This window comes from Eubalaena glacialis, chromosome 4 (assembly GCF_028564815.1).
Source record: "Eubalaena glacialis isolate mEubGla1 chromosome 4, mEubGla1.1.hap2.+ XY, whole genome shotgun sequence".
Classification (NCBI taxonomy): Eukaryota; Metazoa; Chordata; class Mammalia; order Artiodactyla; family Balaenidae; genus Eubalaena; species Eubalaena glacialis.
This window is the reverse complement of record NC_083719.1, coordinates 83,965,168-83,992,497: the sequence shown is the minus strand read 5'-3', so window position 1 is coordinate 83,992,497 and position 27,330 is coordinate 83,965,168. Positions and strand designations below refer to the sequence as shown.

General features: G+C 35.5%; 1 protein-coding gene across 3 annotated transcripts in view; it reads right to left on the bottom strand.

Annotated features, from left to right (window-relative positions):
- Positions 1 to 27,330, bottom strand: part of PPIP5K2 (diphosphoinositol pentakisphosphate kinase 2) — a 79,891-nt gene that overhangs the window by 29,634 nt on the left and 22,927 nt on the right. For all 3 annotated transcript variants that reach the window (XM_061188027.1, XM_061188028.1, XM_061188029.1), the window contains 9 exons: positions 19,700 to 19,786; positions 19,025 to 19,100; positions 18,832 to 18,941; positions 18,020 to 18,105; positions 15,524 to 15,649; positions 15,264 to 15,385; positions 14,810 to 14,992; positions 9,575 to 9,716; positions 8,748 to 8,971 (listed from right to left, as the gene is read on the bottom strand). In XM_061188027.1, coding sequence (XP_061044010.1) covers positions 8,748 to 8,971; positions 9,575 to 9,716; positions 14,810 to 14,992; positions 15,264 to 15,385; positions 15,524 to 15,649; positions 18,020 to 18,105; positions 18,832 to 18,941; positions 19,025 to 19,100; positions 19,700 to 19,786 — 1,156 coding nt within the window. The remainder of the gene's footprint in view (positions 1 to 8,747; positions 8,972 to 9,574; positions 9,717 to 14,809; positions 14,993 to 15,263; positions 15,386 to 15,523; positions 15,650 to 18,019; positions 18,106 to 18,831; positions 18,942 to 19,024; positions 19,101 to 19,699; positions 19,787 to 27,330) is intronic.

Sequence of the window (27,330 nt, the reverse complement as noted above, 5' to 3'; positions counted from 1 at the left end):
TATGCATTTCCTGGTTCCATTTTTGCAAAGAATACATTTGTTATATATACGAATTTATGAAAAAAATTTTATCCATGAATTTAAGGGAAAAGGCCTTTTAGAATTTTCCAAAACAGTGAAATGTTTTTCTCTAGTTGGTAATGGCATACTGATTTTTTTTTTTGGCTATATCTATATTTTCTAATTTTATAACAAAGATATATTACTTTCATAATAAAAAAAACCTTTCCCTTCAAAACAGTGACATATTTTGTAGAGCTGAAAAAGCAAGCTGCCACAACCAACTAGGACCAAATAATTAATTGTTAGATACCCAAGTTCTCTTATAATTATAATATTTCTGCCATAAAAAGAACTGATTAAAATAACAGATGAAGATATTTGAAAGCTTATTATGTGGTGATATTTAATGAGAGTATCATTGGACTTTATATTGCAAATGCTATTATAAAGAATCCTCTGCATTTCATAATACAATCACCAAAGAAATGATCTTCAAACTTCAATAAATGTGTGCCATATCAATTAAGACTCTTAATAACAAATATAATCTTTAGATGTTCTTATCTTCCATCATACCATCGAGGCTCTTTTACTATTTATTTAATTTACTGAGGTAACATTGGTTTATAACATGTCTCATGCGTACATTATATTTTGACTTCTGTATAAACTACAGTATGCTCAACACCAAAAGTTGTTTCTACCCATCACCATACAGTTTACCCCCTATACTCAATTCACCCCCTTTCCCTTCTGGTAATTATTACTCTCTTCTCTATAAATACATGTTTGTTTTGCTTGGTTTGTTCATTTATTTAAAAAAATTTTTAATATTTCACATTTGAGTGAAATCATATAGTATTAGTTTTTCTTTGAATGACTTATTTATCATAACACCCTCAAGGTCCATCCATGTTGCCACAAATGGCAAGATTGTATCTTTTTTATGTATTCCATTGTATTATATATACTACTTCTTCATCCATCCATTCATCAATGGGCACTTTCCATATCTTGGCTATTGTAAATAACGCCACAATGAACACAGGGTGCATGTATCTGTTCGAATTAGAGTCTTCATATTCTTCAGATAAATACCCAGAAGTGGAATACCTGGATCATAGGGTAGTTCTAGTCTTAATTTTTTGAGGAATCTCCATACTGTTTTCCATAGTGGCTGCACCAATTTACATTCCCACCAACAGTGTACCACACTTTTTTCCACATCCTCTCCAGTACTAGTTATTTCTTGCCTTTTTGATAACAGCCATTCTAACAGGCCTGAGGTGATCTCTCACTGTGGTTTTGATTTGCATTTCTCTAATAATTAGTGATGTTGAATATCTTTTCATGAGCCTCCTGGCAATCTGTATGTCTTCTTTGGAAAAATATTTAGCTCCTCTACCCATTGTTTAATCAGGTTGTTTTTTTGTTGTTGCTGAGTTGTATGAGTTCTTCATATATTTTGGATATTACCCCCAAATTGAATATATGATTTGTAAATATCTTCTCCCATTCGGTAGGTTGTCTTTTCATTTAGTTGACGATTTACTTTACTGTACAGAGCTTTTTAGTTTGATGTAGTCCCATTTGTTTATTTTTGCTTCTGTTTCCCTGCCCAAGGAAACATATCCAAAAAGATATTGCTAAGACCAACTTCAAGGAGCATACTATGTTTTCTTTTAGTTTTATGGTTTCAGGTCTTACATTCTAGTCTTTAATGCATTTTGAGTTTTGTGTATGGTGTGATATAGTGGTCTAGTTTCATTCTTTGGCATGTGGCTGTCCAGTTTTCCCAATACTATATTGAAAACACTATGCTTTTTCCATTGTATGTTCTTGGCTCCTTCATCATAAACTAATTGTCCATATATGTGCGGGTTTGTTTCTGGGCTCTCAATTCTGTTCCATTCATCTACATGTCTGCTTTTCTGTCAATGTCATACTGTTTTGATTACTATTGCTTTGTAGTATAATTTGAAATCAGCGAGTGTGATAACTCCAGCTTTGTTCTTTTTTTCTTAGGACTGCTTTGGCTATTTGGGGTCTTTTGTTCCATATAAATTTTAGAATTTTTTGTTCTATTTCTGTGAAAAATGTCACTAGGAGTTTGATAGGAATTGCATTAAATCTATAGACTGCTTTAGGTAATATGGTCACATTCACAATGTTAATTCTTCCAATCCACGAGCACGGGATATCTTTCCATTTCTTTGGGTCTTCAAATTCTTTCAACAATGTCTTACAGTTTTTAGTGCACAGGTCTCTTATTACCTTGCTTAAATTTATTCCTAGGTACTTTATTCTTTCTGTTGAGATTGTAAATGAGGTTTTCTTAATTTCGTTTTCTGTTAGTTTGTTGTTAGTGTATAGACATGCGGCAAATTTTTGTATGTTGATTTTATGCCCTGCAACTTTTCTGTATTTATTACTTCTAACAGTTTTTTTGAGGAGTCTTCAGGGTTTTCTAAACATAAAATCATATCATTGCCAATAGTCACAGTTTAACTTCTTCCTTTTCAATTTGGATCCCTTTTATTTCTTTTTCTTGCCAAATTATTCTGGCTAGGACTTCCAATACTATATTGAATAAGAATGGTGAGAATGGGCATCTTTGTGTTGCTCCTGATCTTAGAGGGATAGGTTACAGTTTTTTCACCATTTAGGGATTTAGGAATTCTTTTAGCTTCATGAACTTGTATATCCAGTTCCATCCCTAGATTTGGGAAGTTCTCAGTTATTATTTCTTTAAATAAACTTTCTGTTCCCTTCTCCCTCTCTTCTCCTTCTGGGACAGCCAGCATCCTGATGTTGCCCTTCCAAATAGAATCAGACAGTTCTCAAAGAATTCCCTCATTGTTTTAGATCTTAATTCTCTCTCCTCTCCTACCTGTAGCACTTCCATAATTCTATCTTCAAGCTAATTCTCTCTTCCTTATAGTCTGCTCTATTTCCAATACTTTCTAATGCATTCTCCATCTCATTTCTTGAATTCTTCAGATCCAGAATTTCTGTTTGGTTTTTTTTTTTTAATATCTTTATTGGAGTATAATTGCTTTACAATGGTATGTTAGGTTCTGCTTTATAACAAAGTGAATCAGGTATACATATTTTTAAGAGTTTTTTTGGTCTCTTTGGTAAAGTATTTCTTCTATTCACTCATTTTATTCCTGAGCTCACTGGACTACCTTTCTGAGTTTTCTTGAAGCTCGTTGAGTTTCTTCATGATAGCTTTTTTTTTTTTAAATGATAGCCATTTTGAATTCTCTACCAGTTAGTTTGCAATATTCCAAGACTTTAAGTTCAGTTTCTGGGGAACTGTCATTTTCTCTTTGTGATACTGTGTTACCGTGGTTCTTTATGGTGTTTTATGTTCCTCTGCTGGCACGTTTGAAGTGTGAAGAGTTTTCTTCTTTAAGTAAAGTGTTTTTTTAAACTTCGTTCTCACAATTCAACAGATTAGTATTTAGAGGCCTTTTTTCTCTTTTCCAGTAGGTTGCACTATAGCACAAGCTTTTGGTTTTTCTTACGTGAGCTGCCTTTGGTCATATTTGAGAAATGACACTTTTGACACTCCACCACACCTGCTAGAGTTGTTACCCGGTGTGCTCATTGTCGCTATTGTGCCTCCAGGGTCGTTGGTGCCTTGTTGTTGCTGGTGGTGCTGGTGTCATTGCCTAGGGCACTGGAAGAGGAGGCACCTCCACGGTGTTCAGGGTCTCAAAGGTTTTAGGCTCCACCATTACAAGGGGACCAATAAGGTGGGGGAGGGAGCCAGGGTCACAGGTACCCCTGCTGTGTCCAGGATTGTAGCATTCAAGGGCACTGCCACTACGGGCAGTTGCAGGGGGTAGTGAGAGCTACAGGGACTTCCCTGGCTGGGGTTGCAGGCCCCACTGTCACTAATGCCCGGTTCCTTGTGGCCATGGATGCCACTGAAGCTGAGAGGCTGGAATCGTGTGTGCCACCGCTCCTGGGTTCTCTGAGGCTGCAGGCTCAGCCAACTGTGGCTAGGAGTCTGGGATCACAGGTACCGCCTGTACTGTTCCCCTGGTTCCACCTCCTCTATATGTTTCAGTCCAGCCACTTTCAGGTATACAGATGTATGGAATTTTGTGGCATGCTGGTGTGTTGAGCAGAGGCACCTTTGTTGAGTTATGCATGTTTTACTGTTGTAGATTGAAGGGGAGAGACAAAGGGAGCATGTCACACCACCATGATGCTGATGTCACATTCCACTGTGATTATTTTTAAGTACCATTTTTTTTTTTGGCCACGCCGTGCGGCTTGCAAGATCTTAGTTCCCCGACCAGTAATTGATCCCAGGCCCTTGGCAGTGAAAGCGCAGAGTCCACACCACTGGACCGCCAGGGAATTCCCAATTTTTAAGTATCATTTGTAAATCAGGGCTATTTTCTGAGCACTGAGGCTTAAAAGTTGATTTTATCACAGCAAAAATATCTACCATAATTAAAACTATTAATTCTCAAAGTAATTAAAAAATCATGTTGATCATACTTAAGCTTACATATGATTAGAATTACATAATTCACACACCATAGCTATAAGAATTAATGCAATGTAAGAGTGAAAATTGATTTTTTGGAGACATAGCAGAACACATATACATTTTTCCTGAAAAGATAGCAATACTCTCTTAATCTAGTCAAAATATTACACTATTTGACTAAGTCATCAAGTCTCTAAGCTTGAAATATTCTTTGTCAAGTAAACGTGCAAATTTCTCATTTTTTCCATTACAAATTACAGCTTTATTACAATTACTATAAGTATGTTTACAATTTGAGGTATCTGTTCAGTGATTGAAAATACCTAAATCTTGTCCATGGAGACTAAAGTAACAAAGCATAATATTTACTTAACTGAATTCAACAGTTCTTTAAAAAGGAAGAAATCCCAAGTTTCTGCCACAATAAGGAATGTCAAAGCAAAAAGTTAGGGAGGTAAATCCCAAGTTGTCCTCTCCTCAATTTATAATCTTGGAACTCGAGGAAAGCATAATAAAAAGACCTTTGTTTTTAAAGTTATAAAATTTAATTATGAATTGAACAAAACTAAGACTGATTCCTGGAAGCTTGGGCATAATATTGTCCAAAGAGCCCTAAGACTTCAAAGATAATTTATCCAAGATAAATAATTGGAGATGTCTTCAAATAAGTTCTCAGACTGTTGAGAAAATCTAACCTAATTGCATCATAAGACAATTACTATAAGTGAGACTGAGAATAGCTGAGCATGACAGATAAGTTGAGTGATACAAATGATGTCTCAAATCTTTCCTAACCATCTCTAATCTTTAGTGTTTCTTCTAATTATAATGCTTTAAAAAAATTCATTATAAAAATTTAAGTTACAAGGAGATGGTGGAAATTTCTTCAGCTATGTAACTAATGTACCTAAAATACAGACACTATGTAAGTAGGAAAAATTATCATCTAAAACTCATTAATACTTAAGTTTTCTTTTGAGCCCAACTCTTAGAAACAAACTTTTCATTCCCAATTCTAGAATGCTTAGTATACATAACTGAGAAAGAAGAGGCTTGAGATTAAATAAGCCATGTAACAACACAGACATGATTATGCTAATAAATCATTAGTGTATTTATTTAGCCACTGAGTAGGTGAAACATTCAGATATACTGAAAGCCTACCTTGAAAAATGCATATAGCTACAATAAATATTTTAGAGGGTCACATATTTACAGCCTATCTGTTAAAAGTATACTTTGAAATAATCTTCATTGTGAGAATAAGTACAACTAAGATGCACTGAGCTTGGAATAATGTCAAAGCAATCCAAAATGATGAAAAATAATCAGTCTTATGTATACTTCCAATGCAAACTAATTACATGCTTACCAGAATTAAGAGTAACCATTCTTTCTCAGATTTACTAGTAAGTAAAATTTGAATGAATTCTCTATCTTGAATTTCATAACAAAGATGGATGTTGATTTAGTAACTTTACCGAACGAGTTATAATGAAATCAGTGTTAGTTCTATAATATCTATACCATGTAGCTAAAACCGAGTTCTGCAGAATTTAGTGTGTTCATTTTGATGTTAATCTTAAAATATCTTATCTGTTATAAAAATACAACTTTTTATTGTGTAAAATAAAACCTCTTTTGCAGAATAAAACTTCTCTTCTATTTAGCAAATGAAAGATGTTGTCAGAGACTAAGTCCTTGTTTTCTAAGTCTATGTTTCTTATAGTGAGGCCCAAAGACATATTCCTGCAGTATGAGATATTTTTATCCTCTTTTAAAGAGAATTTATCTTCAAATCACTGATTTATACAATATACTTAAACCTGTCTATATCATGTATACTGACCAAACAAATAAATAGTTGTTCTTTCACGCTGAAAGAATAAGCTAAACTTTAACATGTACAGAAATACTTATAGGTAAGTTGTGCAGTCTGAATTCCCAGTTTTTCAAAGTCTCTAGTTTTTCCTGGATACTCTGTGAATATTAGGAAAAGGACACTGAAGTATAGTTTTTTTTTTTGTTTTTTTGCTGCGCTGGGTCTTCATTGCAGTGCATGCATTTCTCATTGTGGTGGCTTCCCTTGTTGCGGAGCACGGGCTCTAGGCGTGCCGGCTTCAGTAGTTGCAGAACGCAGGCTTAGTAGTTGTGGCTTGCAGGCCCCAGAGTACGCGGGCTTCAGTAGTTGCGGCTCATGGGCTCTAGAGCATGTGGGCTTCAGTAGTTGTGGTGCGCAGGCTCACTAGTTGCAGCTTGCGGGCTCTAGAGCACAGGCTCAGTAGTTGTGGCACATGAGCTTAGTTGTTTCTCAGCATGTAGGATCTTCCCGGACCAGGGATCAAACTCATGTCCCCTGCATTGGCAGGCGGATTCTTAACCACTGTGCCACCAGGGAAGTCCTGAAGTATAGTTTTAATTGTAGTAGATTTACAGTATTGTGTTGGTTTCAATTGTACAGCAAAGTGATTCAGTTATATATTGGGTTGGCCAAAAGGTTCGTTCGGGTTTTTCTAGAACATAAAAACCGAACGAACTTTTTGGCCAATCCAATATTTTCTCAGATAATTTTCCATTATAGGTTATTACAAGATATTGAATATAGTTCCCTGTGCTATACAGTAAATCCTTGTTGCTTATCTATTTTATGTATAGCAGTGTGTATCCCATACTCTTTATCATTCCCCCTCTCCCTTTCCCCTTTGGTAACCATAAGTTTGTTTTCTATGTCTATGAGTCTGTTTCCACTTTTTAATATAGATTCATTTGTATTATTTTTTTAGATTCCACATACAAGTGATATCATATAATATTTGTCTTCCTCTGACTTAATTCACTTAGTACGATGCTCTCTAGGTCCATCCATGTTGCTGCAAATGGCAATATTTTGTTTTTATGGCTGAGTAATATTCCATGGTGTGTGTGTATATGTATGTGGTGTGTGTATGTATATATATGTATATGTGTGTAGATATATATATATGTATATATACATACACATACCACATCTTCTGAAACCAATCATCCATCGATGGGCACTTCAGTTGTTTCCATGTCTTGGCTATTGTAAACGGTGTTGCTATGAACACTGGAATGCATGTATCTTTCTGAATTAAGAGTTTTTATCTTTTCTGGATATATGGGAGTGGGATTGCTGGATCATAAAATAGCTCTATTTTTAGTTATTAAGGAACCTTCCCACTGTTTTCTATATATGAGTATCTTTAAGTGAGGCTACTTTTATATACAATCTTTACACTTTTCATGTACAGTGACCCTTGAACAACGTGGAGGTTAGGAGCACCAACCCTGCACACCATTGAAAATTCGAGAATAACTTATTTGTGGTTCTGCATCCATGGCAGATTCACCTGTGGATATGTGGATCGTGCAGTACTGTAGTATTTACTATTGTAAAAAATCTGCATGTAAGTGGACCCACTACAGTTCAAACCCACATTGTTCAAAAATCAACTGTATTTCATTTTTCCTGCTTTTTAACTTTGGTTCACAGTTGGAATGTGTGATTTACTCCAATCTCCCTTTTACAATGTCCAAATGATCTTTTAGTAATTGAGTTGAAAAAAGTTCTCCAAAGGGCATCTGCAACTGTTTTCTTCTAACACATCTCTTATCTCAACTTGTCTTGTCACCTGTCTCTTTATTATCATCTGATTCCCTGTTTAATTACATTTCAGTTATCTGAATTTTGGTTACACCTCTATTTTTACTCTCCTATAATGAAAAGGCCCCCCTTCCACCTCTACCACACCCCACAAATAACTACTTACATCCTGGCCTCTAAATATTATTTTCAAAATACTTCCACATAAAGTAAAAAAAACTTCCAAAATTTATATAGGTACACAACTACCTTTTTCTCCCACTTTGCACACATTCCCATAGCACAGAGCTGGTAGGTGCACAATAAATGCCCAATAAATACTTAAGTGATTTATCCCATCCTATTTTCAGTTGTCTTGTTTGTTGTTAGCATATTATTATTAAGAGTATCAATTCTTAAATTTTAAAAAGTCACTACAAACTATTAAAAAAACAAACAATGATTTAATATAACAAAAAGTTTAAAATATAAATTCATAATTAGTTACTCGCCTTTTTAAAATTATAGGTTTACTGGGACACAAAAACCAACTATCTTTTATCCACTGATAGACTTTTTGAAAGTATCTATATAACAGTACAAGAAAATTGATATGTAGGAATTACTTACCTGAGGGATAACAATATCTGCTAATGCCTTTGAAAGCCTATATAATTCCATTGTGTTTTCTAATTTCAAGGAACCATTATGCTGGACATCATATTTTATACAGTCATATATGTCAGGGATTTTACTAATATCATATCTTCCATTCTTTGTTTTAAAGTCTTTCTCCAACTTGGACCATCTACGTAGCATGAGCTCTAAGGTCTCACTATGATAAAGCTGAATATCTAAAACAACATAACAGTTTTAGTATATTAAACTTAAAAATCAGTTAAAGAATATATATTAAAAATTGGTAGTTAGAAACTTCTTAAATATCAAAGGTAAAATTGTTAACAAGCTAGGAAATGTTATCATAGGCATATACCATTAGCAACTATATATTTTGTAGACTTGAATAAAGGTATAAATACATGGGTTAGGAACTGGTTTTATAGAAGACCTTCCATATGTTACATACGTTAGTTGCCCAAGTTATGAACTAAGCTAATCTCAGAGCCAGAGCACTGATCACCTTCCTGTTGCTTGCTCCTTCTTATTATGCTGCCTATTTGCTGCTGAACTGTACAGTAATGCTACATAATTAACCAAATAAAAATGTTTTATTATCCCTTTCATGCTACCACAGATAAAAGCAATTATAACTTCACTATTATTTTTTTGCTGAATATATATTAACTCAAATTATACCTAGACATACCTATCTAATGCTAGATATAGCATTAAAGGCTTGATTTTTTTATGATTGGCGCATTTTATTTAAAAATGTTTATAGCAACTGGATAGTGCTTTTTATTTGTTTTCTAATCTAAGGAAAACAAAATATTTACCTGATGATTTGGGATCTTCCATTCGATGTCTGATTTGAGAAGTCAAACTTTGTATCAAGAAATACACTTTGTCACAGGTCTTCACAGGATTTTTAATTAAATGCATTGATTTGATAAGAGAAATGCTTCCAGATGGAGTAAGCTACAAATGAATAGAGTATATATTTTTACATCTGGTTATGCTCAATTGGCCAAGAGAACAATACATAAAATTTTCCAGTAGCTGGAGAATAACTTCAAACTACAAATTAAGATGACCCCCAAAATACAGAAATAAGATCAAGGAGGAAATTAAAACCACAAAATTTCATGTTAAAAAAATCCTAAACCTTAGCTAACATTAGATTATCCACAGGGAAAATCTAATAGAAGTACTCTAACTTACAAGGAGATTTTATTCTAACATTTTGCAGACATTTTGCTGATTCACTTGGTATTTGCAAATATGGTTTAACCATTTGACATATATTGATTGACATGTAATAACCTTGAGATTATTATTTTCATCACTTTTTCCAGATGAGGTACTTAACAGAGGTTAAAGCACCTTCCCTAAGATCAAACCACTAGTATGCAAAGCATGAGATAAAAAAGCAGGTAATCTGGCTGAAGAGCTGTGCTCTTAACCACCATGTAAATGCCTTTGTGATGAGATTTTTTACAAGTCAACAAAAGCCATTAATGACAAATAGTTTCAATTTTCACTGTTGAAACTTTGCTTGGCAAGTAATTTAACCCCATCAAATAAGTTTGTATAAATATAAAAGTGTAAAGTGGAATTCCACTTCTTGTTATGGTGAACTAGGTAGTTTAGGCCAATCTAACCACTGAAGATTAGTAAAAATCCTGGGCAAAGAACTTCTATACTTCTGCTTTAAGGTATCTGAGAGATAAGATATTAAGAATTATGGAAACCAAACTCATAGGTCAGAGATCCAGAGAATGATACTGGCTTTTAAGGCTGTTTTTGCATTGGAGACATTTGTTGATTCTGAATAGACAGCAGAGAAGAAGAGTAGAGCTTTAATATCCTTTCAGGTTAAGGGGACAAAAGTGAAGTCCAGGATTTTCAAAGGTGAGACAATGGTAAACTCTGCATTTAGGGTTCAAAAAGGGGTAAACTGGAGTCTTCATTTTTAACAAGACCCCAGATGATTCTTAGTCAAGTAAGTTTGAAAAACACTTTAGTTCTAGAGTCCTTGCTTTGTCCAGGAAGAGGATAAAAGCATGATGTAAACATTCAATTTGCAGATGTCACAGAAGCCTATTGTTATCTCTTGGGTAGTGACAAAACAAACAGTAAAATCAAATATAATTTTCAAACTACCAGGGAAATAAATAAAAAGTACCAATTCCAATGAAGCAAGAAAGGAGAGAAAAATAAAAATAGGCAGTATAAATATAAAGCACTTAAAAGGATAATAGATTCATATACAAATTACAGTAATTTATAATATAAATGAAATAATTGTCCTAAACAAAGATTTTCATGACAAATTTTTTTAAAATCTATATGCAGATTTTAAGAGATACATCTAAAAGTATAGTTTCAGAAAGACTGAAAGTTAAAAGATAAAAAAGATACTGTACAAACACCAAGTAAAAGAAAAAACAACTGTTGTAGCTATATTAATCTCAAAGTAAATTTTGAGGCAAAAATACTGACTGAAATATACCAATTCTTAATTTGTATGCATTTAATAGCATGACATCAAAACATGTAAAGCAAGGCTTAAGAGATTACAAAGACAAGAAAAATCCACAATTATAGTGGGAAATTTTAACACACAACAGTAAAGAAAGAAAAAACAGACCAAAAAAAAAATCAGCAAGAATTTTTGTTTTTACCAAAATGATACAAAGTTAGAAATAACAAAAATATAACTTAAGGGCTTCCCTGGTGGTGCAGTGGTTGAGAATCTGCCTGCTAATGCAGGGGACACGGGTTCGAGCCCTGGTCTGGGAGGATCCCACAGGCCGCGGAGTAACTAGGCCTGTGAGCCACAACTGCTGAGCCTGCGCGTCTGGAGCCTGTGCTCCGCAACAAGAGAGGCCACGATGGTGAGAGGCCCGCACACCGCGATGAAGAGTGGCCCCCGCTCACCACAACTAGAGAAAGCCCTCGCACAGAAACGAAGACCCAACACAGCCAAAAATAAATAAATTAATTAATTTAAAAAAATATATATATATATAACAAAAATGCATAGGTTTGGAAATTTTAAAAGTACACTTCTAAATAATGTATGATCAAAGAAATCACTAAGGAAATTAGAAAATGTCCCAGATGGCATAAACCTCAATTTATGAACAGTCAAAACAGTGCATAAAGGGAAATTTATGGCCTAGAGTGTGTATTTTACAAAAGATTGAACATTCATGAGTTAATAAGCATCCATCTAGTGACATTAGTTTTTAAGAATTAGAAAAAGAGCAAAATAAAATTACAGAAGTAGAAGGAATAAAATATTAAACAATTAATAAAATAGAAAACAAGTGCATAATTTAGTGAACCAACAAATCTGAAAGACAGTTCTTTTAAAGGACTAATAAAGCTGATCAACTATGGCAAAACTGATCACGGAAAAAAAAGGGGGGGGGGAAGACTGTACAATGTTATGAAACAAAAAGGAATATCTCTACTGATCTTGCAGACATTACAAACAACTTAAGAGGACTGTATACACAAATTTCTAGAAGAATGTAACTTAATACAGACACAAGATATAATAAATGGAAACTACTAAATTACTCTGGTAACCACAATTACAAGCTTTCCCATAAAGAAAATGCCCATGGGATTTACCAGTAAATTTTACCAAACATTTACTGAAACATATATACATGAATTATTCCCCCCAAACAGGACTCTCTAACTAATTTTATGAGAACAGCATAATCTTGATATTGAAAGCAGCAAAGACAACAAGAATAAAAAAGTAAAGGTCAGTATGACTCATGAACACAGATGTAAAACTCCTAACCAAAAATATTAGTAAACCCAAACCAGTGATATATATATATATATATTTTTTAAATGAGCTTATTCTAGGAACCAAGGTAGCCTCTCCCCCAAATCATATGATGTTTAACAGATAAGAAAATATAAAATTTAAAAACTTGTCATGATAAAACCTCTTAAGAAAACAGGAGTAGAATGGATTTTCCTTATTTTGAAAAAGAGTAGCTTTAAAAAAATCTACAGAGACCATACTTAATGGACAGTGTTAAAAAGATTTCCCTTTGAGAATATGAATAAAAACAGAAAAGCCACTTCTATTTACTATCACTTCGATGGTACTAGCTATTAAAGTAAAGCAAGAAAAAGAATTAAAAACATCAGAACTGGAAAGGAAGACAAAAACCTGGGGATATGCTTTGAAAAGATTTTTTTAAATCTACAGATAAATTACTAAGTTAATAAATAAGTTCAATAAAGTTGACACATATAAAGTAAATATTAAAAAAAACTATTTGTACATAGCAGCAACAGACAGTAACCTTTTTAGAGGGAGCGCTTACAAGTACACAAAATTTTTTTTTAAAGATGTAAGTTTTCACAAACTATAGATCTAATGCAATCTAAATCAATATTCCAACAGGATTTTGGGCCAGGTTATTTTAAAATTTATACAGAAATACAAGAAAAGCCAAGAAGAATTTGAAGAAGGACCCATGTGGGATTTGGGAGATCTTATTCAATGGCCTAAGAGTCAACAAAAGAATACATTCTAGAAATAGAGAACACACATATGATAAAGCTGGCACTACAGAGTAGTGGGGAAAGGATGGTCTTTTCAGTATGTGGTGTTGAGACACCTGAATGTACATATGGTTGGGGGGAAAACATCAATTTTGACATCCTTATCTAATAGCACACACAAAAGTCAATTTTAGCTAGATTGTAGATAAATGTGCAGGGAAAAACAGTAAAGTTTATAGAAGATCATATATGGGAATATCTTATGACCCCACATTAGAAAAAGGTATTATAAATAATGCATTAAAATGCACTGAACATAAAGGAAAAAATTGACCTTGAAATACATGGGAAAAAAAAAAAGAAATACATGGAAAATAAGAATTTCTGCTTATCAAAGGAAATCATTAAGGCTCAGAGTAGGTGGTAGTATTTAGAACACATAACAAAGAGCTCATATCCAAAATAAACAAAGAAATTCTACTATTCAATACGAAAAACACAGGCAACTAGTAGAAAAAAAGGACAAGACTTGAAGAGCAGGCCTTATGAAAGAAGATACCTAAATGGTCAACGAATATTAAAACCACAATGAGGTACTACTATACATCCACCTTCAGAATAGGCAAAATTGAATGGTCTGAAAATACCAAGAATAGAGACTATGTAGAGGAATAACAATTTCCATGGACTTCTGGTGGGAGTATAAATTGCTTCAGTGACTTTGGAAAACAGTTTGACATCTACTAATATCGAAATATTAGCACACTGTGGGGCACAACACTTCCACTCCTAGAATACACCGAAGAGAAACATATGCTCATATACACTAGGAGGCATATATAGATATTCACAGCAGTATTAGCATAACAGCCCCAAACTATAACAATATTAGAAAGCATATATAAATTTGCATATACTCATAAAATAGAATATGGATCAACAAACTAGGCCAAACATGACCTGTGATAGCCTGTGAGCTAATAAATGGTTTTTACATTTTTAAAAGGTGGTTTAAAAAAGAAAAGAATATGCAACAAGCAACTATATGTGATCTACAAAGCCTGAAATATTTACTATCTGGTCTTTTACAGAAAAAGTTTGCCAACCTCTGAAAACAATACTACACAGAAATGAAAATTAATTCTGAAAATTCTCAAAACTATGGATGAATTTCACAAACATAATATTGAGAAAAAGAAGCCAGACATAAAAGAAAACATTCTATTACATGAAGCTTAAAAAATACCCCAAACTGAGACTATGGTAGGTACAGATACATACTTAGCCAAATAAGCATTCTGGGTATAAGACTATAAAAAGTTAGGATAGTGATTATTTCTAGCAGATAGGGAAGGGGCTGCAACTAGGAAGGGACACACAGAGGCTAGAGTTGTTCCAACGTTCTGTATCTCTGTAGTGATTATACAACTCTTTGCTTTATAATATGATAAGCTCTAAGTTTACATTTTATGCACTTTTCTATGTGTATGTGCATGTAATATTTGACAATGTAAGAGTTTGGTAAGACCCACCTTTTCATAATCTTCAGCAGTAAAATCTCTGTCTTTCTGAAGTATTTCATGAAGTCTTGCTTTCACACGTTGCTGACAACTGCTCAAAGAGTCACTATCACTATCCAAAAGGCCATTCATGTTTGCACTTTTCACCATCTGAACAAGAATGGGTGTAAGTTCTCCTTCTAGAGCTAATAGCCCCTAAATACATAAAATAAAGCCAAAACAGATTAAGAATTAGTATGCAAAATAGAAGGTATCTTAATAATTATCTTGTTACATGCTGAATTTCACAAGGTATAAGCTTACTATTTACAATAAACTTTATTAATAATGCAATTTGTCACTGCCATTTCAGGGCTTTAGTTAGAAGTTTCAAATTTAGAATATTAAAATAATACCTTAGTAAAAATCTTTTAAAATGCTATATTAGATGAAAATTCTAATAATTCTAAAAAACATTTATTTATACCTTTGCAAAAGCAGCTGCAGTCATCTGGACTCGTCCTTCATCAGAGGCGTATATTTTAAGGTCATGTCGGTAGGTACTATGTAATCTAAGTAAACCACAACCAGGAAATCCTGCATAATCTCCTGAAAATAAATCCTCAAATCACTTAAGCTATATTTTTATCTCACTGTATTTCTATAAATATTTAATAACATCTCAGAATTAGGATTTGAAAATATGATGTATGAATTTAACTGAATTAAAGAAACTCCAAGATTTACCTTGACCTCCAGGATACATACACCTGAAAGCTCTTCCAAGTTCTTCAGCCTGGACCCTGCCTGCAGGGGTTAGTTCTCCTCCCCATTTTAGAACCAGAAGTAAGGATGGCTCTTCTCTTCGGCTGTCTAAGATACATGTGAATGAATAAAGCAAATGTCAAGTTTTTTTCTTCTAAACAGACATATTTCAAGATTAATTTTTTCTTTGTGTCTCTTCTGCAGTGGAATATGGCCCTTATGTAAATTATTTTGTTCCTTAAACATACGTATCTTGTAGGCTGTTGCTTCTGCTAGGAATACCCCTTGCTCCACCTGTTAAAATCTTACTAAAATTTCAAAATCTCTCCCACACTCTAGAAAGAAGCCTCCTTCCCAGTTCTCTAAAAGGAAACTTCTCCCTTCCCTGCCCTCAGTGGTATGAGAGCAATGGTATTTGCCCAATGTATTTAGTTGTACTACATATACTAGATTAAGAGCTCCTTGATGACAGGATTCAGATCTTGGCTTTACATTAAGAGCCTCCTGCAGTGCTGTCACATAAAAGTTAATGTTATCTGAAGTGAAGAAGATATACACATTTTTATGATTAGTAATCAGTGATTTGCATAACTTTCAAGAAGATGTGAGATGACAGAGCTTAATATTTATTATAATTTAAACTTATGGGTGACATATACAATAAAATATAGCCAAGAACAGCTTTTTAAATTTGGAGTTGTAGAATCTGTATGTTCCAGACCAAAGTATTTTCTCAGATATAGGGGAGGTCTGAGTTTCTATATTTAATTTTGACTTGCTCTTTATCACGTCCTAAGATCTGTGTTGGATTACAGAAACAAAGGTCATTTAAAAATTAGCACTATAAGCACTAAAGAATTTGATGATTCATTAAAAGTGATAGAAAATCACCCTTTCCCCTGGGGCTAGTTAGTAGTTGTATGTGCTTTACCATGCAAGCCAACATTCATTTATAGAAAGGTAATTAATTGACTTGTTAATTATAGTTGTTTATGGATTTTGATATAAACATCAAAATATAGAAAATTAATCTGTGTTGCTATTAATCACAAGGTGTGACAAGAGCAATATATCAAATTTTAGAATATATAAAGATCAACATAATCAAATTTGTTTGCATTTAAAATAATCATTACTTCAATTTTTGCTACTATAAATAATGCCACTATGAATATCCCTATAGAACAATCTTTCCCTCAATATCTGATTACCCCCTTGGGATAGATTCTTATAAGTAGAATTAAGGTCAAAGCATATGAAAAATTTCTGAAGTGTTTTTTTTTCCCCAGCCGCACTGCGTAACATGCCAGATCTTAGTTCCCCGACCAGGGCTCGAAACCATGTCCCCTGCAGTGGAAGAGTGGAGGCTTAACCACTGGACTGCCAGGGAAGTCCACTGAAATTTTGATATATATTGCCAAATTACTTTTCAAAGAATTATGTCAAAGCTTCCCTGGTGGCACAGTGGTTAAGAATCTGCCTGCCAATGCAGGGGACACGGGTTGGAGCCCTGGTCCAGGAAGATCCCACATGCCACAGAGCAACCAAGCCCGTGTGCCACAACTACAGAGCCTGAGCTCTAGAGCCCACGAGCCACAACTACTGAGCCCACAAGCCACAACTACTGAAGCCCACACACCTAGAGCCCGTGCTCCGCAACAAAAGAAGCCACCGCAATAAGAAGCCGGCGCACCGCAAAGAAGAGTAGCCCGCACTCGCCACATCTAGAGAAAGCCCACGCACAGCAACAAAGACCCAATGCAGCCAAAAATAAAATAAAACAAAGTAAAAAAAAAAAAAAAAAGTTATGTCAATTTACAATCCTACCAGTAAACTGAAATCCTGTCACATTGTACTCTCATCAGCATTCTTTATTATCATTTGAAAAAGAACAAAATAAGAAAACACTTTGCCAGTGTGATAGGCAAGACTGATTATTATTATTATCATTATTGTATTGGGCATCTCCATTTCTCCGTAAAATGGCTTCCCAACCCCTGCCCATTTTTCTTTTGAAAAGTAAATGAACTTTTGTGCTCACTGCTCTTAGGAGACTAATTTTAAATGCTTATTCTGATTTATTGGGTGGAGAAAAATATCTATTTTAGAAATATGGTGATTACGTATTTTTTTAAACAGTCTTTTCATAGTTCTTAAGTTTTCTTCCTGTATACCCTGTATGGGATAGGGACCCATTAAGTAACATTTAGTTATAAATAAATAAGCTTTCAGAAGAGTAAAAGAGAAGTCCTAAGCAGTTTTCAAAATAATAAAAGGTACCCTTTACCTAAAGGATAAAAAGTAAAACATCTTTTATTTAAAGGATAGAAGGCATAGTTAACACAACTCCATGTTATTTTTCCTCTGTTCAGCATGCCAACCCCTAAACTATTAGACAGAAGATTACAAAGGTAATCAACAACGAGTAGTAAGTCCCTACATATAAATAAAACACAATAGGCATTAATAGTGACATACCTTCTTCTTCACTAGATGTCTTAGGACAACCATGAGGGAGATAGGTTAATTGGACCTTACGATTTATTCCAGAAAAATGGCCATACCTGAAAAATAAAGTGGCAAACAGAACAGACAATATTCAATAAGCATGCAATGCAACCTCCTAAAGAAAAACTAAAATCCACCTAGACAAAAACTAAATCTTACATATTAATGCTTCCTATTTGTAATTACCTTGCTGAATTCTTCAAAATATCCTAGCACAAAATCTGTATCCTAGGTAATTATTCTAACCACATTAAAAATAAAAATACAATAAAGTTTCTCTTTAAAAGTTGGAGAATTTTGAATAGATGCCAAAGTATATAAACATATAAAAACATAAATGTATGTGTCTTTAAAAAAATAAAAGAAATAACGATTTTAAGTGGTCAAAGAAATAAAGCTTATAAGAGGAATATTGGTGGTACCAATTTCACTTGATTAAAACATAGTTCAAAATTATTTTTCACTTAAACAGCACTGAATCTGTGGTTAACTTAGCAATGTGGCCTTCATCCTAAGTAGTACTTCATACAAGATCTAAATGTGATGCCCTCTTTTGATCTTCTCATCAAAATTAAAACTAAAACAGAACCTTCAATACAACAATCTCTTTTCTCACTGGTGAAAATAAAATTCTTGTTAGACTTCCACTAATTTCTCCTCAGCTCCAGTGATAAAGAGAAAAAAGTTCAAACTGTGAAGGAAATTAACATGAAGTCACACATATTAAAAAAAAAAGCACTATAAGTAGTTACCAAAATTATGGGTTTCAAAAAGATACTTACATCTCTAACACGGTCTTAAGTTGTTCAAGTTTAGACTTGTTTTCTTCAATTTCAGAATCATTATTTTGTCCCAACTCTATAAGAAGTTGTCGTGCAATATCCAGCACTTCCTGTAAAATAAATAAAGAATTGAATTTTTATGTAACTTTGCGATTAGCAATTTAAAACCCAACAAGAAATCAGATGCACTTGCCTGTAATTGTTTTGGTTTTTTGAGCTTTAATTTCCCAGATTTATATCCATCACACTTTTCAAAAAGATCAAAGAATCTTATAAGAAAGACAGAGCACTGTTAGGCATTTGCAACAATATTACCTCTATAAACTAAAACAAATAATTACAATAAATGATAGATATGGGACTAAAACAATAATTAATAATAGATATGGGACTTGGGGTCTATGGACTCACTGTGTGCCCTCTTTCACTATATGATGTTGCTCCTCTACTTTGATTGATAAAACTTAGTATTTTCCTAAACCGTATCAAACTAATAATCACTAGATTAACTGAAAAGAAGTAACAAACTTTCATTCTACTAATTTTCATCTAGAAGGCTGAGAAGTTAATGATTCTCAGAAAGCAATGTAAGAGAATAATAACACAAGACTGAATATTTACAACAATAAATAAAAGCTAGGTCAGGATGATGACCATATATGGATATTGCCACAGTAATTTTCAGACGCTAAAATACACAATTTAAAATGGATTTTGTTGGATTTTATTTTTTTCCAGTGGTTTAAATATTAATGGCCAAGTAGTGGTAAACAGTTTTCCTATATGAGGTATTAATCAAAATAACTAAGCACCTATCAGAAATCTTAACTTATCTCTGAAGGGTTAAATTATTCCCCTTTAAACATACTTTTGATGCCTCACTTCCATTTTCATTTTTTGTTTTGGTGTTCGGTCTCCATGACGTATGACAGCTATGACACATCTAAGTTCCATCCTAAAATTTAAAAATAACGTTCAACTTTCTGACAAAGATTTGTGTTATATAATTCAGGCTAATACATCTAATTATTTATTTAGAACCATCTTTTACCACTTTAAGATATTCTCCATGAAGCATAGTGCTTGTAACAACTAGTCTTAATTTTATCAAATCAAACCCTAAAAAGAATTTAAGAGGCTGAAGGGGGAGTAATATTAAGCTACACAATACCTGCTTCTTCTCTTGAGATGACTATGCTAACTCTGGGATAAAAGTAAATGGAGGGGAGACCTTCAAGATGGTGGAAGGGTAAGACATGGAGATGACCTTCCTCCCCACAAACACATCAGAAATACATCTACATGTGGAACAACTCCTACAGAACACCTACTGAATGCTGGCAGAAGACCTCAGACCTCCCAAAAGGCAAGAAACTCCCCACGTACCTGGGTAGGGCAAAAGAAAAAAGAAAAAACAGAGACAAAAGAATAGGGACAGGACATGCACCAGTGGGAGGGAGCTGTGAAGGAGGAAAGGTTTCCACACACTAGGAAGCCCCTTCGCGGGCGAAGACTGTGGGTGGCGGAGGGGGGACGCTTCGGAGCCATGGAGGAGAGCACAGCCACAGGGGTGCAGAGGGCAAAGCGAAGAGATTCCCGCACAGAGGATCAGTGCCGACCAGCACTCACCAGCCAGAGAGGCTTGTCTGTTCACCCGCCGGGGCGGGCGGGGGCTGGGAGCTGAGGCTCGGGCTTCGGAGGTCAGATCCCAGGGAGAGGACTGGGGTTGGCTGCGTGAACACAGCCTGAAGGGGGCTAGTGCGCCACAGCTAGCTGGGAGTGAGTCAGGGAAAAAGCCTGGACCTGCCTAAGAGGCAAGAGACTTTTTCTTGCCTCTTTGTTTCACGGTGTGAGAGGAGAGGGAATTAAGAGTGCCGCTTCAAGGAGCTCCAGAGATGGGCGCAAGCCGTGGCTATCAGCGCAGACCTCAGAGACGGGCATGAAATGCTAAGGCTGCTGCTGCAGCCACCAAGAAGTCTGTGTGCAAGCACAGGTCACTATCCACACCTCCCCTCCCGGAGCCTGTGCCAGGGTCCCATGACCCAGGGACAACTTCCCCGGGAGAACACAAGGCATTCCTCAGGCCGCTGCAACATCACGCTGGCCTCTGCCACTGCGGGCTCACCCCGCGTTCCGTACGCTTCCCTCCCCCCAGCCTGAGTGAGCCAGAGCACCCTAATCAGCTGCTCCTTGAACCCCGTCCTGTCTGAGTGAAGAACAGACGCCCTCAGGCGATGCAGAGGAGGGGCCAAATCCAAAGCTGAACCCCAGGAGCTGTGCGAACAAAGAAGAGAAAGGGAAATCTCTCCCGGCAGCCTCAGGAGCAGCGGATTAAATCTCCACAATCAACTTGATGTACGCTGCATCTCTGGAATACCTGAAGAGACAACGAGTCATCCCAAATTGAGGCAGTGGACTTTGGGAGCACCGATATATATATATATATATTTCCTTTTTCTCTTTTTGTGAGTGTGTATGTGTATGCTTCTGTGTGTAATTTTGTCTGTGTAGCTTTGTTTTTACCATTTGTCCTAGGATTCTATCTGCCCATTTTTTTTTTTAGTATAGTGTTTTAGCACTTCTTAACATTAGTGGATTTGTTTTATGGTTTCCTTGTTCTCTTCTTTCTTTCTTTTTTTTATTATTTAAATTTTTTTTATTTTTAATAATTATTTTTTATTTTAATAACTTTATTTTATTTTATTTATTTACTTATTTTTTTCTCCCTTTTATTCAGAGCTGTGTGGACGACAGGGTCTTGGTGCTCCGGCCGCATGTCAGGACTGTGCCTCTGAGGTGGGAGAGCAGATTTCAGGACATTGGTCCATCAGAGACCTCCCAGCTCCACGTAATGTCAAACGGCAAAAATCTCCCAGAGATCTCCATCTCAACGCCAACACCCAGCTCCACTCAATGACCAGCAAACTACAGTGCTGGACACCCTATGCCAAACAACTAGCAAGACAGGAACACAACCCCACCCACTAGCAGAAAGGCTGCCTAAACTCTTAATAGGTGACAGACACCCAAAAACACACCACCGGACGCGGACCTGCCCACCAGAAAGACAAGATCCAGCCTCATCCACCAGAACATAGGCACTAGTCCCCTCCACCAGGAAGCCTACACAACCCACTGAACCAACCTTAGCCACTGGAGGCAGACACCAAAAAAAACGGGAACTACGAACCTGCAGCCTGAGAAAAGGAGACCCCAAACACAGTAAGTGAAGCAAAATGAGAAGACAGAGAAACACACAGCAGATGGAAGGAGCAAGGTAAAAACCCACCAGACCAAACAAATGAAGAGTAAATAGGCAGTCTACCTGGAAAAGAATTCAGAGTAAGCATAGTAAAGATGGTCCAAAATCCTGGATACACAATGGAGAAAATACAAGAAATGTTTAACAAGGACCTAGAAGACCTAAAAAGCAAACAAACAATGATGAAAAACACAATAAATGAAATTAAAAATTCTCTAGAAGGAATCAATACCAGAATAACTGCGGCAGAAAAACGGGTAAGTGACCTGGAAGATAAAATAGTGGAAATAACTACTGCAGAGCAGAAGAAAGAAAAAAGAATGAAAAGAATTGAGGACACTCTCAGAGACCTCTGGAACAACATTAAATGCACCAACATTCGAATTATAGGGATCCGAGAAGAAGAAGAGAAAAAGAAAGGGACTGAGAAAATATGTGAAGAGATTATAGTTGAAAACTTCCCTAATATGAGAAAGGAAATAGTTAATCAAGTCCAGGAAGCGCAGAGTCCCATACAGGATAAATCCAAGGAGAAACACGCCAAGACACATATTAATCAAACTATCAAAAATTAAATACAAAGAAAAAATATTAAAAGCAGCAAGGGAAAAACAACAAATAACACACAAGGGAATCCCCATAAGGTTACAGCTGATCTTTCAGCAGAAACTCCGCAAGCCAGAAGGAGGTGGCAGGACATACTTAAAGTGATGAAAGGAGAAAACCTACAACCAAGATTACTCTACCCAGCAAGGATCTCATTCAGATTTGATGGAGAAATTAAAACCTTTACAGACAAGCAAAAGATGAGAGAGTTCAGCACCACCAAACCAGCTTTACAACAAATGCTAAAGGAACTTCTCTAGGCAAGAAACACAAGAGAAGGAAAACACCTACAATAACAAACCCAAAACATTTAAGAAAATGGGAATAGGAACATACATATCGATAATTACCTTAAATGTAAATGGATTATATGCTCCCACCAAAAGACACAGACTGGCTGAATGGATACAAAAACAAGACCCATATATATGCTGTCTACAAGAGACCCACTTCAGACCTAGAAACACATACACACTGAAAGTGAGGGGATGGAAAAAGGTATTCCATGCAAATGGAAATCAAAAGAAAGCTGGAGTAGCAATGCTCATATCAGACAAAATAGACTTTAAAATAAAGACTATTACAAGAGACAAAGAAGGACACTACATAATGATCAAGGGATCAATCAAAGAAGAAGATATAACAATTGTAAACATTTATGCACCCAACATAGGAGCAACCTCAATACATAAGGCAAATGCTAACAGCCATAAAAGGGGAAATCGCCAGTAACACAATCATAACAGGGGACTTTAACACCCCACTTTCACCAATGGACAGATCATCCAAAATGAAAATAAATAAGGAAACACAAGCTTTAAATGATACATTAAACAAGATGGACTTAATTGATATTTATAGTACATTCCATCCAAAAACAACAGAATACACTTTCTTCTCAAGTGCTCATGGAACATTCTCCAGGATAGATCATATCTTGGGTCACCAATCAAGCCTTGGTAAATTTAAGAATATTGAAATCGTATCAAGTATCTTTTCCAACCACAATGCCATGAGACTAGATATCAATTACAGGAAAAAAATCTGTAAAAATACAAACACATGGAGGCTAAACAATACACTACTTAATAACCAAGAGATCACTGAAGAAATTAAAGAGGAAATCAAAAAACACCTAGAAACAAATGGCAATGAAAACACGACGACCCAAAACCTATGGAATGCAGCAAAAGCAGTTCTAAGAGGGAAGTTTATAGCAATACAATCCTACCTTAAGAAACAAGAAACATCTCAAATAAACAACCTAACCTTACACCTAAAGCAATTAGAGAAAGAAGAACAAAAAAACCCCAAAGTTAGCAGAAGGAAAGAAATCATAAAGATCAGATCAGAAATAAATGAAAAAGAAATGAAGGAAACAATAGCAAAGATCAATAAAACTAAAAGCTCGTTCTTTGAGAAGATAAACAAAATTGATAAACCATTAGCCAGACTCATCAAGAAAAAAGGGAGAAGACTCAAATCAATCGAATTAGAAATGAAAAACGAGAAGTAACAACTGACACTGAGAAATACAGAGGATCATGAGAGATTACTACAAGCACCTACACGCCAATAAAATGGACAACCACAAAGAAACGGACAAATTCTTAGAAAAGCACAGCCTTCCGAGACTAAACCAGAAAGAAACAGAAAATATAAACAGACCAATCACAAGCACTGAAATTGAGACTGTGATTAAAAATCTTCCAACAAACAAAAGCCCAGGACCAGATGGCTTCACAGGCGAATTTTATCAAACATTTAGAGGAGAGCTAACCCCTATCCTTCTCAAACTCTTCCAAAATATAGCAGAGGGAGGAACACTCCCAAAGTCATTCTACGAGGCCACCATCACCCTGATACCAAAGATGTCACAAAGAAAGAAAACTACAGGCCAATATCACTGATGAACATAGATGCAAAAATCCTCAACAAAATACTAGCAAACAGAATCCAACAGCATATTAAAAGGATCGTACACTATGATCAAGTGGGGTTTATCCCAGGAATGCAAGGATTCTTCAATATATGCAAATCAATCAATGTGATACACCATATTAACAAACGGAAGAATAAAAACCATATGATCATCTCAATAGATGCAGAAAAAGCTTTCGACAAAATTCAACACCCATTTATGATAAAAAACCTCCAGAAAGTAGGCATGGAGGGAACTTACCTCAACATAATCAAGGCCATATATGACAAACCCGCAGCCAACATCGTCCTCAATGGTGAAAAACTGAAACCATTTCCACTAAGATCAGGAACAAGACAAGGTTGCCCACTCTCACCACTATTATTCAACATTGTTCTGGAAGTTTTAGCCACAGCAATCAGAGAAGAAAAAGAAATAAAAGGAATCCAAATCGGAAAAGAAGAAGTAAAGCTGTCACAGTTTGCAGATGACATACTATGCATAGGGAATCCTAAAGATGCTACCAGAAAACTACTAGAGCTAATCAATGAATTTGGTAGAGTAGCAGGACACAAAATAAATGAACAGAAATCTCTTGCATTCCTATACACTTATGATGAAAAATCTGAAAGAGAAATTAAGGAAACACTCCCATTTACCACTGTAACAAAAAGAATAAAATACCTAGGAATAAACCTACCTAAGGAGACCAAAGACCTGTATACAGAAAATTATAAGACACTGATGAAAGAAATTAAAGATGATACAAACAGATGGAGAGATATACCATGTTCTTGGATTGGCAGAATCAACATTGTGAAAATGACTATACTACCCAAAGCAAGCTACAGATTAAATGCAATCTCTATCAAATTACCAATGGCATTTTTCACAGAACTAGAACAAAAAATTTCACAATTTGTATGGAAACACAAAAGACCCCGAATAGCCAAAGCAATCTTGAGAACGAAAAATGGAGCTGGAGGAATCAGGCTCCCTGACTTCAGACTATACTACAAAGCTACAGTAATCAACACAGTATGGTACTTGCACAAAAACAGAAATATAGATCAATGGAACAGGACAGAAAGCCCAGAGATAAACCCACGCACATATGGTCACCTTATTTTTGATAAAGGAGGCAAGAATATACAACAGAGAAAAGACAACCTCTTCAATAAGTGGTGCTGGGAAAACTGGACAGCTACATGTAGAAGAATCAAATTAGAACACTCCCTAACACCATACACAAAAATAAACTCAAAATGGATTAACTACCTAAATGTAAGGCCAGACACTATCAAACTCTTAGAGGAAAACATAGGCAGAACACTCTATGACATAAATCACAGCAAGATCCTTTTTGACCCACCTTCTACAGAAATGGAAATAAAAACAAAAATAAACAAATGGGACCTAATGAAACTGAAAAGCTTTTGCACAGCAAAGGAAACCATAAACAAGACGAAAAGACAACCCTCAGAATGGGAGAAAATATTTGCAAAGGAAGCAACTGACAAAGGATTAATCTCCAAAATTTATAAGCAGCTCATGCAGCTCAATATCAAAAAAACAAACAACCTAATCCAAAAATGGGCAGAAGACCTAAACAGACATTTCTCCAAAAAAGATATACAGATTGCCAACAAACACATGAATGGATGCTCAACATCAGTAATCATTAGAGAAATGCAAATCAAAACTACAATGAGGTATCACCTCACACCAGTCAGAATGGCCATCATCAAAAAATCTACAAACAATAAATGCTGGAGAGGGTGTGGAGAAAAGGGAACCCTCCTGCACTGTTGGTGGGAATGTAAATTGATACAGCCACTATGGAGAACAGTATGGACGTTTCTTAAAAAACTAAAAATAGAACTACCATACAACCCAGCAATCCCACTACTGGGCATATACCCTGAGAAAACCATAATTCAAAAAGGGTCATGTACCACAATGTTCATTGCAGCTCTATTTACAATAGCCAGGACATGGAAGCAACCTATGTGTCCATCGACAGATGAATGGATAAAGAAGATGTGGCACATATATACAATGGAATATTACTCAGGCATAAAAGGAAACGAAATTGAGTTATTTGTAGTGAGGTGGATGGACCTAGAGTCTGTCATACAGAGTGAAGTAAGTCAGAAACAGAAAAACAAATACCATATGCTAACACATATACATGGAATCTAAGAAAAAAAAATGGTTATGAAGAACCTAGGGGCAGGACGGGAATAAAAACGCAGACCTACTAGAGAATGGACTTGAGGACACAGGGAGGGGGAAGGGTAAGCTGGGACAAAGTGAGAGAGTGGCATGGACATATATACACTACCAAATGTAAAATAGATAGCTAGTGGGAAGCAGCCGCATAGCACAGGGAGATCAGCTCGGTGCTTTGTGACCACCTAGAGGGGTGGGATAGGGAGTGTGGGAGGGAGGGAGACGCAAGAGGGAAGAGATATGGGGATATATGCATATGTATAGCTGATTCACTTTGTTATAAAGCAGAAACTAACACACCATAGCAAAGCAATTATACTCCAATAAAGATGTTAAAATAAATAAAGAAATTAAATAAATATTAAAAAAAAAAAAAGTAAATGGACTGTAATCCCCTAACTTCCTTAATTATCTGTCCTGTAGCATAGATCACTATAGACTGAGATTTCATTAAATCAAACAAGATAAAGCTGCTATA